At 47.2% G+C, this 18,516-nt stretch overlaps 1 protein-coding gene across 1 annotated transcript in view; it reads right to left on the reverse strand.

The window, feature by feature from the left end:
• SSH1 (slingshot protein phosphatase 1) overlaps positions 1-18,516 on the reverse strand; it is a 43,791-nt gene that overhangs the window by 3,965 nt on the left and 21,310 nt on the right. Inside the window, exons 9-13 of the mRNA XM_044685459.1 lie at positions 16,471-16,599; positions 12,983-13,029; positions 7,640-7,786; positions 3,340-3,540; positions 1,520-2,054 (exon numbers count right to left, since the gene is read on the reverse strand). Of these exons, the coding sequence (XP_044541394.1) occupies positions 1,520-2,054; positions 3,340-3,540; positions 7,640-7,786; positions 12,983-13,029; positions 16,471-16,599 (1,059 nt within the window). The remainder of the gene's footprint in view (positions 1-1,519; positions 2,055-3,339; positions 3,541-7,639; positions 7,787-12,982; positions 13,030-16,470; positions 16,600-18,516) is intronic.

Here is an 18,516-nt window from a genome sequence, read left to right on the forward strand (position 1 = left end):
GTGTATAAGAGACAGCTCTCTCTCTCTCTCTCTCTCTCTCTCTCTCTCTCTCTCTCTCTCTCTCCCTCTCTCTCCCTTCCTTTCCCCTTACGTTCCATCTTAGAATTAATATTGTGTATTGGTTCTAAAGCAGAAGGCATTTGGAAAATCACTTTAGTGGCCGGATGGAGGATGGACTGGAGAGGGGAGAGACTGGAGGCTGGCAGCGTGCTGCCCCTTCCCCACCCCCACACCCCAGCAGCACTTGGTCCAGCTGGGAGGCGTCAGAGAGGAGAAGGGACATATTCAGAGACACCATGAGGACAGCATGAGGTGGGAGAAGGGGAGGAATCAAAGATGACGTTTAGAGCCTAAGCCTAGAGCATGAGGGAATGTGGTGGTGTCTTTGGCCATAACAGGAAAGGTGAGAGAAAGGAGGGGTGTAGGGGGAAAGCTAGGCTGCCTTTAAGATGTCTGAGGGACTTGAACCAGGCACCATTGGCCTTGGAGTTTGGGGGCCCTCATTCCTTTCCCTCCATACTCTCATTTGTAAATGAAAGGGGAAAAAAAGAGATCTGATAGATCTGGAAGGCTTGAGCTTAATTAAGTACACCCTGGACGCTAGCTGTATGACCTTGGGCAAGTCACTTCCCCTCTGTCTGCCTCCTTCTTCTCATCTATTGAATGGGGATAGTAAGAGCACCTCCAGACCAGACTGAGGACCAAATGACAGGACACCCCCTGCGGTAGAGGATGCAAAGACGGTCATCCAGAGGAGTCATGGGCCCGGGCACACGGCTCATCAGTAGCAGAAGCGGGCACTGAATGGAGGCCTTTTCCACATTCAGCGCTTAGCACGGTGCCTGGAACCCAGCACGCAATGAACAGGTGCTAGTTAATTCACCGAATCCCACTGCGGCCCCCTATGGGCAAGGATCTGGCAAAATCTCAACTTGCTACAGAAGGCAGCTGGGTGGCTCAGTGGACAGAGTCAGGCCTGGAGACCAGAAGTCCTGAGTTCAAATCAGGCCTCCGACATTTTCTAGCTGGGTGACCCTGAACAAGCCGCTTCACCTCCCTGCCCAGCCCTTCCTGCTCTCCTGCCTCGGACCTGATACGTAGTATTGATTCTAAGTCAGAAGATCAGGGTTTGAAAAAAAAATTTGCTAACGAAAGAGGAACTATTAGGGAATTCAGAGATGAAAGACCCCTAGAGATCGCCTGAGCCAACCCTTCCTTCTACAGAGGAGAAAACTGTGCCTGGGATCACTGACTCAGGGCTGAAGAGGCTTGTCGAGGCCCTCAGATTCAGCCCCATCCTTTTACAGAGGGGAGATGGGAAGTAACAGCCAGGCTCACAAGGCTACTAAGTGTCTGAGGCAGGATTTGAACCCGGGTCTTACGGCTCCAGTTCCAACACCATCTCCCCACCAGAGATCTGATTTGGCCAAGGTCACCCTGAGTGTCTGAAGCTGGAAGAGAGATGCCTGGGGTGGGGGGAAGCTGGTGCTGTCTCCCCTTTCCCTAGGTCCCGGCGTACCTCGAAATCTTCGGGGCAGCTCCGCTTGCTATTGTTGTTGTTCATGTTCTCCTTGAGGGCCCTCCTCTCCGCCCCCGGACTCTCATCCCGCTCCATCTCTTCCACTTGGGCCAAGGGGCCGCTGGGTGCCCTGGGAACCCCAAACTCCAGTTTCTTCCTGACTTCCTTGTCACACAAACCGGACCCCTTCCGGGGCTGTCTGGCTGGTTCCGGAGATGCCTCCGGAGGCCGTAGCTCTCCTCCTAGCAGGGCGTCTCTCTCCAAGTCCTCCAGCTGGATGAAGTCGTTCCCGTTTCCCGAGGCGTTGGGGAAGGGGTCCGAGAGCTGACGGAAGCAGTAGGGGAAAGCTGACCCTCCAGGGGCCTGACTGTCCAGGAGCCCGGGCTGCTTGGGGCTGTCCAAGCTGGCCAGCCGGGCCTCCAGGTCGACGTCCAAGCTCTCCAGGAGGAAGGCACTGGGGCCAGGGGCGTCCTCGGCCCCCTGCGAGAGGCTGCTCTCCGTCTGCTGCCGCCACAGCTTGTTATGTCGCTGTTTGCTGTGAAGAGAAAGGGAAGGGAGACGGGTCAGCCCAGAACCACAGAACTGGCCCAAAGGAACTGCCCCGGCGCCCAGGGACACGGAGTTCTCATCCCCTCTCTGTCACCCACAGGCCACCATCCCCCCCACCCCCCAGCCTCAGTTTCCTCTTGTTAAAATAAAAGAAGGGGATCTTGGAGGTCCTACCCAGACTTCTGACTGTCCCTTCTAAGGGGCTCCTGAGCACTGACACTCTGCGCCCTGCAGCCTGTAGTCTAAGGCATCTCTGAGGCCAGCAGGGTTAGGTGACTTCTAGGTCACACAGCTAAGGAAGAGTCTGAGACTAGGCTTGTAATTTCTTCTCCAGCTCATTTTACAGTTGAGGAAAGTAAGGCAAAGAGGGTGAAGTGACTAGGCCAGGGTCACACAGCTAGTAAGTGTCTGAAGCTAGATTTGAACTCAAGTCTTCTGGACTTCAGACATGGCACTCTATGTGCTTATGATCCTTAAAGTGGTCTATAAACAAAAGTGATGAACGAATATTAGAGGTAGCTTCAAACTGCAGGGATGAAGAGACAGCACAGAAGAGTGGAAGGAACTCTAGATTTGGAGGCAGAAGTCCTGAGTTCAAAACCTGGCTCTGCTACCCGGGCCCACTGAGGTCTTGGGGAAGTCTCTGACCTTCTTTGGGCCTCAGTTTCCCCATCTCTAGGTTAGCCTAGAGACCTCTGAAGGTGGAACCTTGGGCTTCAGTTTCCTCATCTGTAAAATGGGAGGGATAGACTCGCTGGCCACTAAGGCCCCCTCCGCTCTAGATAAGATGCTGTGTTTACGGGGTACATAACAGAAAGCACCCCCAAAATCATCAGATCCAACCCATGTCCCAAGTAACCCCAATAACAACAACAACAACAATAGCTGGTATTTCTTTCTTTTTTTTAAAATCCTGTCTTAAGAGTTGATACTAAGTATTGGTTCTAAGGCAGAAGAAAGATAAGGGCAGGCAACCAGGGTTACGTGACTTGCCCAGGGTCACTCAGCTAGGGAGCGATGAGGCCAGATTGGATGGGAGGCCCTTCGGACTTTAGGCCGGATACGCTATCCATTGTGCTACCTAAGTTGCCCCAAAGGTGCTTTCTTTTAGCTTCCCAGAGCAGTTCTCTTGCGGGAGTCTCACGACTTCCTCCAGGAGGAGGAGGAGCATTTTAGGGGGACATATTATCCCCATTTCCTGGAGGAAGCAGCTGAGCTTCGGAGAGCCTGCAGTGAGTGTCGGGGGTGGCGTGGGGCGGTGCAGCCCTCACCTGGCGTCCAGGATGCCTTCATACTCGGACAGCTGCCGCATGAAGCCCGCATTGGGCCGGGCGATGCTTCGCTTTTGTTTCACATAGTTGAAGGCCTTCTCGAGGGGCCAGCCAAACTCCTTCATGGCGTAAGCGATGACCGTGGAGGCCGAGCGGCTGACGCCCATCTTGCAATGTACCAGGCATTTGGAATGGTTCTTCCTGGGGAGAAAGGGGAGGCCGGGTCAGCTGAGGAGGGAAGGAGGCAAGACCAAGCGCTCCCTTCTCCTTCCAAACACGGAGGGTCTGCGTGCGTCCCCAGCCCGCCCCCAAGGCTGCTCTGGATGTCTGCAGAACACCCCGGAAAGGAAACCCCCCAAAGTGAAAGGACACGGGGCAGGAAAGCAGGGCGAGGCAGCCCCCGGGGCCGGGGCTTTGGGCTCTGCTGGGACGAGGGCAGGTCCAAGAGGGGTGTGTATCTGGGACGGAGCCAGGAAGCCTCGTCTGGACTCCCGAAGCCGCTTCCAAATCAGGCAGCCGGGAGACGTCTCTGCCAAGGCCAGGAGCTGCCGGACGAGGCAGGTCCTGGTCCCGGACAAGCTCCCGGGGGGAGTCTGCTAAATGGGGGGGAGGGCAGGTAAGAAATGGGCCAGGGGGCCAGAGAGCAGCAGCCTTCCTTCAGAGCGACAGGACAAATGCAGCACTTGGAGGCCCAGCCCAAGTCTGGTTCTGCTCATTCAATTCCTAGCATCCTGGATTTAGAGTCTGAAGGGACTTTAAAAGCCAGACACTCGATCCCCCTCATTTTGTACAGATGAGGAAACTGAGGCACAGAGTTAGAGTGGCTTGTCCAGAGTTACACAGCTTGAAAGTGTCTATGACAGGATCTGAACTCGGTTCTTCCCAACGGCAATTCCTGAGGCTTGTCCACTACATCATGACTGAATTCATTTGAATAGGGACATATAGATGGAATAATGAACAGAGAGCTGGCTGGGAGTCAGGATGATCCCAGTTCCAATTTCACTTCAGACAACTCAGTTCAGAGCAGGTGCTGATCTGTATTGGAAGAGGGAATGTCCTCACTGGAAGTACCTGGCAGTGACAGAATCAGAGGCTGGGGTTAAGAAGAAAAAAAATACTGCAATGAGAGAGAGAAACAGATAGAAAGAGAGAGGAGAGAGAAAGGGGAGACGGGGAGGAAGGTAGGGAGAGAAACAGAGGAAAGAAGAGAGAGAGGGACAAACAGAGAAACAGAGATAGTGAAAGAGAGAGGAGGAAAGAGAAAGGGGGAGAAGAGAAAAGAGGAGAGGGGGAAGGAGGAGGAAGGGAAGAGAGACGGACAAAGAGAGAGGGAGAGAGACAAGGAGAGAGGAAGAGGGAGAGGGGTAGAGAGATAGAAAGAGGGGGAAAGAAGGGAGAGGGAGAGAGACAAAGAGAGAGGAAAAGGGGGAGAGGGAGGGAGGGAGAGGGGTAGAGAGATAGAGGAGGGAAAGAAAGGAGAGAGACAGAGGGAGGAGAGAGAGATAGAGGGAGAGAGATAGAGAGACAAGGAGAAAGACAGAGAGACAAAGAGAGAGGGAGAGAGACAGAGAGGAAGAGGGATAGAGAGATAGAAAGAAAGGAGAGGGAGAGAGACACAAAGAGAGAGGAAGAGAAGGAGAGGGGTAGAGAGATAGAAAGAGGGGGTAAGAAGGGAGAGGGAGAGAGACGGAGACAAGGAAAGGGAGGCAGAGACAGAGAGACCAAGAGAGAGGAAGAGACAGAGTCAGAGAGAAAGAGAGAGAGAACAGTTGGGGAAGGGTGGGTGGGTTAGGTGAGGTGGCACCTGGGCAGAAGCCAGGAATACTAACAGACACAGGTGAGGGGGGAGGGCTTCCAGGCGTCAGAGATGGCCATGGAATGTTATGTCCAAAGAACAGCCAGCAGGACTGTTGGGCTGGAACCAGACATTCTGAATAGATGATATTTAAGCCTCTTCTGGCTGTAAATCTTAGGGCAAACAGGCGTGTAGAATAAACACTTCCAGGTCTAATATTCTGTGTCATAATACTTGGGGAATGATGGCAGTCCTGGGGAAAAAGCACTGAATTAGGAGTCAGAGGACCTGGGTTCAAATGTTGCCTGACATTTACTACCAGTGTGGCCTTGGGTGAATCCAACTTTCCAAGTCTCCTTTTCCTCCTCTGTAAAAGAGAAGTGGGACGAGATGGCCTCTGAAGGCACATCCAGCTTTGGGTCCAGGATCCTCGGTCCCTTTAGCCCCTGGGACTCAGTTTCCTCCCCTATAAAATGAGGCATTGGATCAGATGGCCCGGGGACTTAGGAGTCTATAATCATTATTTTCATAAGTAGGTCTTTCCCCCGCCCAAGTCAAACATCCTAAACCTGGAGATCCCTTTGAGCTCCAGAACTCTTGGCACGGGCCAGGATGAGGACCTTGCCCTCTCCTCAGGAATTTGGGGCAGGGGCTGCTTTTACGACAGATGTGGGCGGGCAGGACCCAGGAGAGGGAGGTCTGACCTCCTCAATGATCCTCCTGGCTGGGCTTGCTCAGGTAGAGGAGGGAGGGCAGCCCCCGGAGCAAGCAATGGGCCAAACTTTATTTGGGCTGAAGGCAATGGCCGGGCAGCCAGACTGTTTATGCTCCCCACAGCTGCTCTGCTCAGCGCTGGGTGCTGTCAGATGTTGGCTTCATCCTCCCTTCAAATCCCATTTCCCAAATCAATGCTCTTTTGAGCCTTACAATCTGTAAGAGGGAGCCCCCGGACCTCTCCCTGGGAACATAAGTGCTGTCAATCAGACAACAAGGATTTAGTAAGGGCCTTCTCTGTGCCAGGCACTGGCCTAGGAAAAGATATCGGTTTTAGTTTATCTTGTTCCTGGGAAGAAAAGAATCCATCTCCTATTTCTATAATGCTTTAAAGTCTCTGAAGGCAGGTTTGGCAGAAAGGCCTGACTTCAAATCCACCTAGCTGGGACCCTGGACAAGTCACTTATCCTTGATCTGACTCAGTTTTCTCATTTGCAAAATGGGGCTAGTAATAGCATCAACCTCCTCTGGGACTGCTATGAGGACAAAATGAGGTCATATTTGTAAAGAGCTTTTATTATTAGCTATTCTCATTTTAATATTCTTTAAACATATTTAATATTTAATTAATTTTAATGAACTTAATATTTATAATATTTTTAAAATATTCTTTTTTTAAACTCTTACCTTCTGTCTTAGAATTAATATTATGTATTGGTTCCAGGGCAGAGGAGTGGTCAGGGCTAGGCAATGGGGGTTAAGGGACTTGCCTAGGGTCACACATAGCTAAGAAGTGGCTGAGGTCAAATTTGAACCCAGGATCTCCCATCTCTAGGCTTAGTTCTCCATCCACTGAGCCACCTAGCTGCCCCCAATATTCTTTATTATACACATTTAATATTTAGATTTATTATATAAATGTTTTCTCCATACCAACGGGAGGACAAAGAATGAAAGGGCAGCTTGGAAGGATCTTAGTTTGAGAAGACAGACCCGAGGCTCTGGGCAAGTGACTTAGCCTTTAATTGTCCCACGTAACTCTCTGAGGCTGGACATTGTAGCATCCATGAAGAGACTCGTTATCCGGGAGTTCCCAGAACAGTCAAATCACAGGGCAAGTCCCTGTCCCTAAAATGGGGACAAGCTGATGTCCTTTGCCCACCTTGAAGGGCCACCTCACAATAAGGCCTAAGCCAGAGTGCACCCCCAGCCTGAGACGCTGCTACCGCCTCACTCGCCTTCTGCCTTGGAACCCAAACTAAGCATTGCTTCCAAAGCGGAGGAGCGGGCAGGGCTGGGAAACTAAGGGACTTGCCCAGGGTCCCAGGCGAGGCCACGTCTGAACCCGAAGGCTCATCTCTAAGCCTGGTTCTTCCTCCACTGCGTCACCCCCTGCCCCAAGAGGCCTTAATTCTCTCTGCTCTCATCAATCTAAATAGACAGATTGAAAGTGAAAACAGACTCAGGGGCTGCCCTCACCTCCAGACCTGTCGCCCCCTTTTCAGAGGAGGGAGGTTGGCTCAGAAACCCAACAAGAGGGAGACAAGGACTTGAGCTGCGATTTCTTTAGGGACTGGGAACTCCCAGAGGATGGAACTCCTTCCCTCAGGGAGATCACCACTTAATCTGAAATGTGTAGCCCGGCAGAGGTGGCTGGGGCAGGGAGGGTGGCCAGGCTCACGAGGGCCGTGAGGTGCTTATAAATGCCGATTGATCCCGACACGAGCCCAAGCTCGGGATTTCCCACAACGGGGGTCCTTGGTACCCAATGCTTCTCCCCTCACTCACTTGGCTTTGTTTATGAAATGATACGCCTCGTTCCAGTGGGCCAGCAGGTCCGTGGTCTCCTCGTCGTAGACCCTGATGTTATGGTAGGCAAAGAGGCCGGGGAAAAAGTTATCTATCTCTCTGGTTACGTTTAAGATGTAGTCAACACTGCAATGACAAAGAACACGAGACGAGGTGAGCAAGGAGAAGAGGGGCCCACGAGACGGAACCCATCTCTCCTCTCCTGAAGGCCCCAGGTCCTCCCCTCAACCACGGGGCCCCCCAGGCGTAATGAAAGGAGGGGGCTGGGCAGCGGGAGTCCTGGGGGACCCCTGGCAAGCCACTTCTCTCGGCTTGTTTGCTGTATTATAAATCTGAGGGGTAGACTAGAAGATAGTTAAGGTTCCTTCCAGTATTCACATTCTACACTGAAAAGTTCTACAGAACCCCTTGAGGTCTGACATTCCCTGTTCTAAGGACTCTCCCAGCTCTGACATTCCTTGTTCTAAGGACTCTCCCAGCTCTGACATTCCTTGTTCTAAGCCCCCTCCCAGCTTGACATTCCACATTCTAAGGATCTTTCAGTTCTGACATTTTCTTTTTCGGCTCTGAGGTTCCTTGATTCTACCTATGCAGATGCCAGAAACATTTCAAAACAACAAAAAATCCAGTTAAAATGTTTGTTTGTTTTTTTTTTAAAGTTGGGTACACGTGTCTGTTGTTCCTTTAGTGTGTTTATTCCCATCAATTCTGCAATTCTCTCTCAGTTGCTGCCTCTAATTTCAGGAGCTCTGTAAATCTGAGGCCATTACAGAGAGGGGAAGGGAATGGGCCTAAGTCAGACCTCATCTGCAGTGGAAAGCTCCACCTTCCCAGAGCCCTGGGTCTTGTGGTGTTGGCCTTGCCGCTGACATGCTTGGGTGCCATTCAGCCAGTGACTTCAGCTTTCCTGGACCCTGGCTAGCCTCACCTGTATAAAATGGATACTGATCCCCTTCCTTCCTCCTGTCCAGGATTTCTGAGTGGTTCCAATGAGCTAATGTCTATAAAATCCTGTCAGGTGCAGCAGAAATGTGAGCTGTTATTACCCAAAGAAAGCATCTCCTAGACACAGGGGCTCGCGCTTGAGCCCACAGCTTATCGCCAACCTTACTTACTTTTCAAGCAGACTTTCCAGAGGAAAAAAACAGCTCCAGTAGTCCCAGAAATGTGTATTTTAGGATTTGTTTAGTCTTGACTTTTAAATGTGGTCATTCGTGGATGCCATGAGGGTGGACCCTCTGAAGGGTGATCTGGTCCCTCTGAGCTGTTTATTTCCTTTTTTCCTCCCCTTTTTTTTGGGGGGGGGGTGGAATAATAATAGCAATGTTCAGAAATTTGTTCCCTGGAATCCAGATTGGAACATTTGTCTCTCATCCTGCTGTGGAGTGAGGGATTCTGGGCTCCCCACACTGTTCCTGGCAGGCAGGAGGCCAGTATTTATTCAGAAAATCCCAGCAATTGTGGGCACACGATGAGACATCTAGTTTTTGGACACAGCCAATGTGGGAATGTGTTTTGTTTGACCATACATATTGGTTAAAAAGCCTTTGTTTTTCTTACTTTTTTTAATGGTGTGAGGTAGGAAGGGGGAGAAAATAGGTTTTTGTTCATTGAAACAAAATTTAAAAAAAAATTTTTTTTAAAGAGAAAATCTCCAACATTTTCCAAAGCTTGAAAGCTAATGGAAGGACTTGTGGTGATAGCAAAGAACTGGAAACAAAGCAGATTGCCCATCAACCGGGGAATGGAGAAACAAACTGTGGTGGTACATGGACATGATAGACATTAAGTGCAATGTAAGAAATGATGCGTGTGATGGATACAAAGAAGCCTGGACAAATCTATGTGAACTGATGCAAAGGAAGGAAACAGAACCAAGAAAACAATATAAATAAGGTCTACAACAACAAAATGGAAAGAACCATGGGAAGAAAAAAAATTAGAAGGGAATGTTATAAAACCATAAAAATCAAGCAGGTCTTGATTAAAGTGATACAAGAAGACACTTCCTCCTCATCCTTTGGCAGAAGTGAGAGAGGTTCGTAAGTGCTATATACTGTACACATTTTCAGACTTTTTTCAATGAACTGATTAATTAATATTTATTTCCTTCCTCTTTTCCCCCTTTTTTTAACTTAAAAAATGCTATTTGTTATATAGATTGGTTCTCTAAGAAGGAAAGGGGGAGGGATACTGGGAGAAATACTGGTGATTTTAAAAAAATCAATAAAAATGTATTTTTTTAAAAAGCCAATAACTAGTAATAAGGGAATAATAATTCACTGCACTTGTTGCCACCCTCCCAGTTATATACAGTTATGTACAATCTCTGTGGTCTTAACCTATTTTCAAGTGTATTTGAAGCCATCATTATAAAAAACAATCAATGGAATCAAGAGAAGAGTAATCAAAGATTCCTGATTTCTTCTCTGGACATCATTCCTGGCCAACCCAATTTGCACCTCTAATTCAATATGGCCTGAACTCAAATTTTTCATCTTCCCCCACAAAACTGGTACCTCCATTCATTTACCTGTTGTTGTGGGGGGTAGCACCCTTCTCTTAGTCCCTCAGGTGTGTAACCTCAGAGTATAGACTGGACTTGTATCGGCCCTTTATCTCCCATATCCAGCCTGCCGCTAAGACCCTATTGGTTGTACCTTTCATAATGATTGTCTTCTTCCTCTCCCCTCATGCCAGTTTACTTATTTTTTTTAAAACCCTCACCTTCCGACTTAGAATCACTACTAAGTATCGATTCCAAGGTAGAAGAGTGGTAAGGGCTAGGCAATGGGGTTAAGTGATTTGCCCAGGGTTACATCACAGAGCTAGGAAGTAGCTGAGGCTAGATCTGAACCCAGGACCACCTCTTGTCTCCAGGTCTGGCTCTGTCCACTGAGTCACCCAGCTTCCCTTTCACATCTCATTAGCATTGAGCTCCCATCACCTCTCCCTTGAACAATTCTGGTAGCCTCCTACCTGATCTCCCTCCCTGCCTCAAATCGTTCCCCAATCCAAACTGTCCTCAATTCCATCATCTTTGGGTCTCTTTCAAGGGAACCTTGGGCCACCTCCAGGAAAATGTAAGTACTGGGGAAAATAGAAGGCCCTGTTTTATCTCTCAGTCTCAAGAAGAAAAGAATAGAGCAGCAGCAAAACACAGTGTTTAGTACATCAGAAAGCCCTTAAAAAGGCTGACTGATTCCGGAGGCTCAACGTGACCCTGTTACTTCCTTATTCAAAAACCTTCTGAAGCTCCCTATTGCCTCTAGGACAAAGAATAAGCTCTTGGAGAAGGAAATGGCAAACCACTTCAGTATCTCTGCAAAGAAAACCCCAGCTTGGGTCATGAAGAATAGAAATGACTGAACAAAAAAATCCTTGTTGACTGATTAATTTTAAAGCTCAGCTCAGGGGTCTGAGTTGGGATCTTCCCTCTTCGAATCTCCCTGGCTCTCTCCTTTTTGTCCCCGTCATGCCCTATGTCACATCATCCTTCTCTGGGTACCATGGGCTGTAAGTTCCCGATTGGAGGAATTTAAAACATTTATTATTTTTTAGACCTCTGGATTATCTGTATATAACCCACCACGGGATTTAATCATTTGACATATTGAACTGGACGGGACCTTAATGACCATCTAGTTCAATTCATACCCAATAAATCTACGACATACCCCAAAACAGTCATCCAGTTGGTGCCTGAAGGTCTCCAAAGGGGGAGCCTCCCCACTGCACAGCTCTGCTAGGAAATATTCCCTAATATCAAGCTTCAATTGGCCCCTCTGCCACTTCCCCTCTTGCTCCTAGATCATCCCTTTGGGGTAAACCTGAGAAAGTCTCTTTCTTTTCCCAATGGCAGGCTAATGATGATGATGATGATGATAATAATAATATCCTTATTTATATATTGCCTTAAGATCTGCAAAGTATTTTACAAATATTCTCATTTTATTCTCCTACCCACCCACCCACTAACAACCTGATATCATTGTCATTTTATAGATGAAGAAACTGAGGCAGACACAGGTAAAATGACTTGCTCAGGGTCACTTAGCTAGTAAGCATCTGAGGCTGTCTTTCTAATTCCACGTCCAGTAATTTATGTATTGTGGCACCGAGCAAGGTCTGGTTTTGATTTTTTTTTCCTTTCTCTTTTGGGTATGATTTAAAAAAAAAACCAAACAATCCTTACTTTCTGTCTTAGCATCAGTTCTAAGACAGAAGAGAAGCAAGGGCTAGACAATCTGAATTAAGTGACTTGCCCAGGGTTCAAATGTCTGAGGCCAAATTTGAACCCAGGTTATTCCAACTCCATGGCTGGAGATCTATCCACTGTTCTCATTAACTCTCTTTCAGGAATAAACTGATTGCCACGAAGGTTGCTCCCGGTGCTGTACATCAAATTATTAAGCCCCTTTGGTGAGATCTCTACAGGGAATCCAGAGACCTGTCTGAGCAGCACAGGGTGGAGCCCCTTCGTGTTACATGGGCCCTCCTCCTACGTCTGGCTCTGGGACAGTAACCACATCACTAACAACCATCCCTCCTGGAAAGGCTGCCTGGCCTGGTCACACTTCCCCTCTTCTCTAATTAGAAGGAAAGCTCCTTGAGGGCAGGGCCTGTCTGTTTGGTATTTCTATCCCCAGATTTCCCCATCATTCATCTGTAAAGGAGGGACCGGACCAGATGACAACTAGGTCTCTTCCACCTCTACATCTCAGATCCCATGATCCAAGGTAGCCAAGAAGAGGTTAAATGACCCCTCGTTTGGGGTGGGACAGAGGGGATAGTCAGGCTGTGCTGGACAAGACAGAGCTTCTAGGATACTGGGTAGAAAAGGGGATGCTGGGAAAGGCTAATGAAAACCTCCAGTTCTGACATCTCACATTCCTTGACATTCCTCCTGCCCCTCCAAGCTCTGACATTCCTGGTTCTAAGGCTCATTTCGGCTCGGTTCTGTTTTCTTCTAAGGCCCTTCCTTGCTCCAAGGCTGCCTCAGCAGTCTCAACACTGGTCTGTGGCATTTGGGTTTCTCTTAAGAAACCATTTCCCTACCAAAAAAAATAAAAAGGCTGATGGACCTTCAACTCATGAATTATTCAGGGAATGACATTTTGAAGCGCATTTGTTAGAGCTGCTAATTGCTCCTGCCAGCTGCCCCGGGAATGGCAGGCAGAACAGGACAACAATCTGTTCCTGGCAGGCTGCTGGAGGCCTCTCCTCCTGGGTCTGAAGGTCAATGGCAGCCTTCCCTGGGCTTGGATGAGGAAGGGCAGGATTAAGTGAAGCTTCCCTGATAATGGGCCCCGATGTACTCACCCCGAGCCCTGCAGCTCCTCCAGATTGGATGCGTTCCACTCGGAGCCCTAGGAAAGAGCACAGAGAAAACCCAACACATTCAGATGGCCATGGCCTCCAGAAGAGCCTAAGTTCTGGCCCCAGAGTCACCATCAGGGGAGCCTTTGGTCAAGACCAACCTATCAAGTGGATGAGGCTGATTCATAGAGATCTCCCTAGTCCCTAATTCAAAGAAATCATCCCCCTGTCCCCGATGCTTAGGATTAAGGACCTGGCAGAGGCTTGGAGAGAGGGAGGTGGCAGGAGATTTGGGTTCTAGGCTACCCTCTGATACTATCTTGCTGTGGGAGATTCTTTTTAACCTCCCTGGCTCTCATGTTTCTTATTGGTAAAATGAGACTGAAATAGATGGAATAGTCCTAAAGTCCTCCCAGCCCTGACATTCCTTGTTCTAAAGCCCTTCTGGCCCTGACATTCCTTGTTCTAAGACTCCTTCTAGCCCTGATATTCTGGGTTCTATGGCCTTTCCAGCCCTGACAACTGTTCTAAAGCTTCTCCTAGCTTTGACATCCCCTGTTCCAAGGCTCCTCTTAGGCCTGACATTCCAGGTTCTATGGCCTTTCCAGCTCTCACATCCCTTGTTCTAAGACCTCTCCCAGCCCTGACATTCTGGGTTTTATGGCCTTCCCAGCCCCAACATTCCCTATTCCAAGATCTCTCCCAGACCTGACAACTGTTCTAAAGCTTCTCCTAGCTCTGACATCTCCTTTTCCAAGGTCTCTCCTATGTTTGACATTTCCTGTTCTAAAGCCCCTTCTGGCCCTGATATTCCCTGTTCTAAGACTCCTCCTACCCCTGATATTCTGGGTTCTATGGCCTTCCAAGTCCTGACAACTGTTCTAAGGCTTCTCCTGGCTCTGACACTCCCTTCTGGCCCTGACAAAAATCACTGATCTAAGCTTTAGCACTTCTCCCAGGTCTAAAACCAATCTCTTGTCAGCTCTCTGCTAGCCCTGAACCAGGCGGAAACATTTCAAGACCTAAGATCCTTTCTACATTCTCTAAACCTTGAAGTGGCCCATTAGCTTCATGAAAACATAGAGTCCCGAGCAGTGCACTCATTTCTTGGCTTTGCCTTGCAGAGGAAGAATCCTTTAGAAACTCACTTGAAAAAAACCACTCCAAAGGGTATTGAGGGAGTTTCAGGGGAGACTGGGAATAGTATCACTTTGTTCTTGGGTTCCACATCCATTCTTGGGGACCACATCAAGCACTTGGAGGGTCCCGAAGAACCAAAGAACACGTGTCCTGGGGCTCCCCCAATCTATTTCCTTCCAAAGAGGGCAGGGGGCCTAACTATAGCAAGAGGTGTACAATCACAGGAGGCTCTATGGAGGGGTGGGGAGTGGCAACTGGATTCTATGGAACCTGAAGAGTCCTCAGGCCATGATGTGGAACAAGTGAGCAGAGGACAGGACATAGAATATGGGGAATTACCTTTAAATCTCAGCCTGCATGACTGTGAGAAAATCACCTTGGGCCTTGGGTTCCTCATTTGGAAAATGTGTGTGTGGATGTGTGTGAGTCGGGGATGGACTAGGGGATCTCTAAGAACCCCCCAGGCTCTCAGGCTCAAGAGATGGTCCTTTGACCTGGAATCTTGGAGCTGGAAGGAAGGGCCTTTAGAGACACAAGAGAGAATTTCTTTCATGGATGTGTTAGACTAGATGGTGAATGAGCTCCCAGTCAGCTCTCCAATGCTGTGATTCTGTGATTATCTTTCCTTTCATTGGGCAGAAGAGGAAACTGAGCTCAAGAGAAGGGAAGGAACTTATCCAAGGCCATTAGAACAATTCAATTCAATTCAATAAATGATCAAGTGAGCATTTATTAAACATCTATTATGAATAGTGAGGGAGCTCAGTGGATAGAAAATCAGGGATCAAGTCAGGAAGACTCTTCTTCATGAGTTCAAATCCAACTTCGGACACTTCCCAGCTGTGTGACCCTGGGCAAGTCACTTAACTCCCATAGCCTAGTCCTTACAACTCCTTTGCCTTGGAACCAATACACAGAATTGATTCTAAGATGGAAGGGAAGGTTTAAAAAAGAGGGAGAGCAAAAGTCAACACAGTGAGCCCACCTGAGGGTGGTATGTAGTGCTCTGCCCTGAGAAGATGCCTCAACCCCCTCATGCCCTCCTAATAAAGAAGACACAGGCTCTTCTATCTGCTTTCTCCAAGGCCCAGATGGGTCTTTACAGTGAACCAGAGCTCCTTCCCCTTTACAATCCTCTCCGTCTTTTGCCTTTTCTCCTAATGCTACTCTGACCCAGAATTCACTTCATGGAACGGGAAGGGCGGAGGAAAGAATGGCTCAAATCCTGAAATTCCTTTAGGAGCGCTCATGGAAAAAGTGATCCAGAGCACCAACCCTTGCTAATGAGGTAATTAAACCCTGTTTAAGGCCACAACCTTCCTTCAGCCTGGGACGCCACCTAGTGGCAGACCAACAACGGGCACCGGGACTTCCACTAGAGACAGAGAAATGGGAGACTTTAGATGGTCCCTCCAGCCTGCTGCAGCCCAGTTTTGGGGTAAATCATTGGATTGGGGGCCTGTTTACTATACTATGAGAAGAGGGTGCAGACGTCCTTCAAGGCTCTTCCCTTTTCTAAGGGGGCTCAAGACCATCCCTTCCCCCAACCCCAGACAGGACATTCCCTGTTCCAAGACCCTTCTCCCAACTGACACTCCCTGTTCTAGGACACTTCCAGCCCTGACACTCCCTTTTCTAGGCCCCTCCCCCTCTGATACTCCTAGTTCTAAGTTCTCTCCCAGATCTCACACTCTAAGCCCCTTCCTTGGCCCAATTCCTTAATCTCTTTGAACCTCAATTTCTTCCTCCACAAATGAGGGGGCTGGACTACAGAATCTGAACAGCTTAAATCTTGCCTCTGACAACTGCCTTGCGGATGGGCAAGTTGGGTTATCTCTGAGCCTTTGTTAAATCTATTCTGTACCACCTTCCTAGGAGGACAAGGAAAGGTAGCCGAGTAAACCTTAAGGCACTCATCCCATTCTAATCAGTATTATTGTTTATCTCCTGAAGTGTTTTATCAATCCCTACAGGATTTCCAAGGAGGGCGGCCTGTTTGCTTTATCTTTGCTTCTTCCTCAACAACAAGGACAGGCCACCAAACATAGCAGGCACTTAAAAGTTTGCTGAAGCCCCTCAGCATTCCTGAGGGCACTTAAAGGAGTCCGCATATTACTCAGGATGGGAGAGAACTTAAGAGTTGGGAGTCCTGAGAACCACATTTCAAATCTCTGCCTTGTACCACTCTCTAAAAATAGAACCTTACTAGGATTTCTTCCTGACCAGAAAAGATTGGTTTCTCAAATCACTAACCCCCTTAATTTGTCTTTTTCTCTATGACTTGCCACAAATCCTCGGGCTACTTCAAGTTCTTGATAAAAGATACCACAGGCATAACCTCAGCCTCTTACCAGATAGAGGTGATCAAAGATGAGGGAGGGCTTGTCCATCTGGCCCAGGATGAGAAGCATCTCATTGTCAATGAATTCTTTGAATTCCTTCAGGTTACAATTCATCTGCTTCTCTAATTCATTGCGTATCTATGGAATAGGGAAATATTAGGAAGAATTATTTAAAAAAAAAACAAAAAAAAAAACAACTTTCACCCCAAAAGTCAAAACTGTAGTATGAGTCACAAGCTTATTTTTTTAAAAACAATATCTACTTTTTCTTCTTAGAGAGGATACAGAATGTTGCTTATACAATCAGAAGTCATAAGTGGGTTGGTTTGCTTTGTGCTGTTTTAGTTTGGATCTAGACCAGAGATTTTATCAGAGAAGGAAACTCTTAAGTGGGGAAATTTCCTCCCCATAAACAGAATGGCAACTCTCCTACAACTTAGACTCAAATGCCTGGAGGATTAAAACATTAAATGACTTGCTTACTATCAATAGCCAGAATGTGTCAGAAATGGGGAACTTGAACCTAGTTTTTTACCTAGAGATAGGTCCAGGATATACGATGACATACTACATCTTGTTCTGTTCAATTGTGTCTTACTCAGGATGGAAGTGGAGCCATTTCCTGGGTCTGATCCTACTACTTACCAACTGGCAAGAAAACCCTGATCTGCTATTATCTACCTCTGCTGGTTCTTCCCTCTCTAGGCAAGCCAGTGGTACCCAGATCCAAAGTGCTCACCATATTAATGCTAGTCAGAAGGAATATCTGATTGGATAAACAGCCTTAGCTTTCCCTGGAGCAGTGATTACAAGCATGGATCACCGCACCCAGCTTGGTACAATTAAAACAAACCAACCAACCAGCCCAAGAAATCTACTACCTAAAATATATCATCAGCAAAAAAATAAAGCTATCTATCAAAAATCTATAAAAAAGTATTACCTATAATTGCAAAGAATTAGAAACAACCTAAATGTCCCCAAACTGGTAAACAGCATGGGACACTGAGTCAGCCTCACAGAAAGGTAAAAAACCCTACATTCGGAATCAAAAAGCCTTGATTTAAATGCTAGCATTATATGAGAGGAAAACAAAAGTAGATAATCTCAAAAAATTCAGGAGTTAAAACAAGGATGCCCTTTGCCCTTTTCCACTGTTACTTGACACAGTTTTCAAGATAGTAACGATAGCAATAAGACAAAAGAAAGAAATGAAAGGCATAAAGATAGGTAGAAGAGACAAAATTATCCTTTGTATGCATTAAACTCCAGAGTCAGTAAGACAGTAATGGAGAAAGAAATGTTTAGTTCCAGTAAAGTATGATTCAAAACAAAACAAAACACAAAATCCAAAGTATTTCTATATACCAATAAGAAAATCCAAAAGGAAGAAGAGAAAAAGAAATCCCTTTCAAAATAGCTATAAAATATATGAAATAAATGGGTCAGTCTACTAAGGAACATTCTAGGCTTGCATTGATTCAGTCCCAAAATCCTCTTTAAAAAAATAGAAGACCTGGTTCTAATATTATCTAGCCCTGTGATTTTGGGTAAGTCATTTAGCCCTATGTAAAATGGTGGCAACATTTCTTACAGTGGTCTGGTCACAGGTATATTATGAGGGAAAAGGCTTGGAAGCCTTATAAAGCACTATGGAAAATGGGAATTTTTGTTATTATTGTATCATCATAACAGAAGAAAACTTAACATCTAAAATTTATATGGTACTAATAAAATTTCAGGGGCAACACGCAGTTACCAAATGGTCAAAGGGTCTGAACAAGAAAATTTACAAAAGAGCATACAATCTTGAAAAGAAATATTTGGCCACATAAGTGTTCAAATTTCCCAGTAGCTGGAGAAAAATACAAATGAAAACAAGATGGAGGTATCATTTTGTACTCAATACATTGATAAGAATAAGCAATAGAGACAAGATTCAATACCAAAAGGCGGGTGGTGTTGGGGAAAAGTGGATAAATTCACACAATGCTGGAGGAATTGCAGATTTTTTTTTTTGGAAGGTGAGCTGATAGTACAATAAAAGTCATAAAA

The sequence above is a fragment of the Gracilinanus agilis genome, chromosome 1 (genome assembly GCF_016433145.1).
Source record: "Gracilinanus agilis isolate LMUSP501 chromosome 1, AgileGrace, whole genome shotgun sequence".
Classification (NCBI taxonomy): Eukaryota; Metazoa; Chordata; class Mammalia; order Didelphimorphia; family Didelphidae; genus Gracilinanus; species Gracilinanus agilis.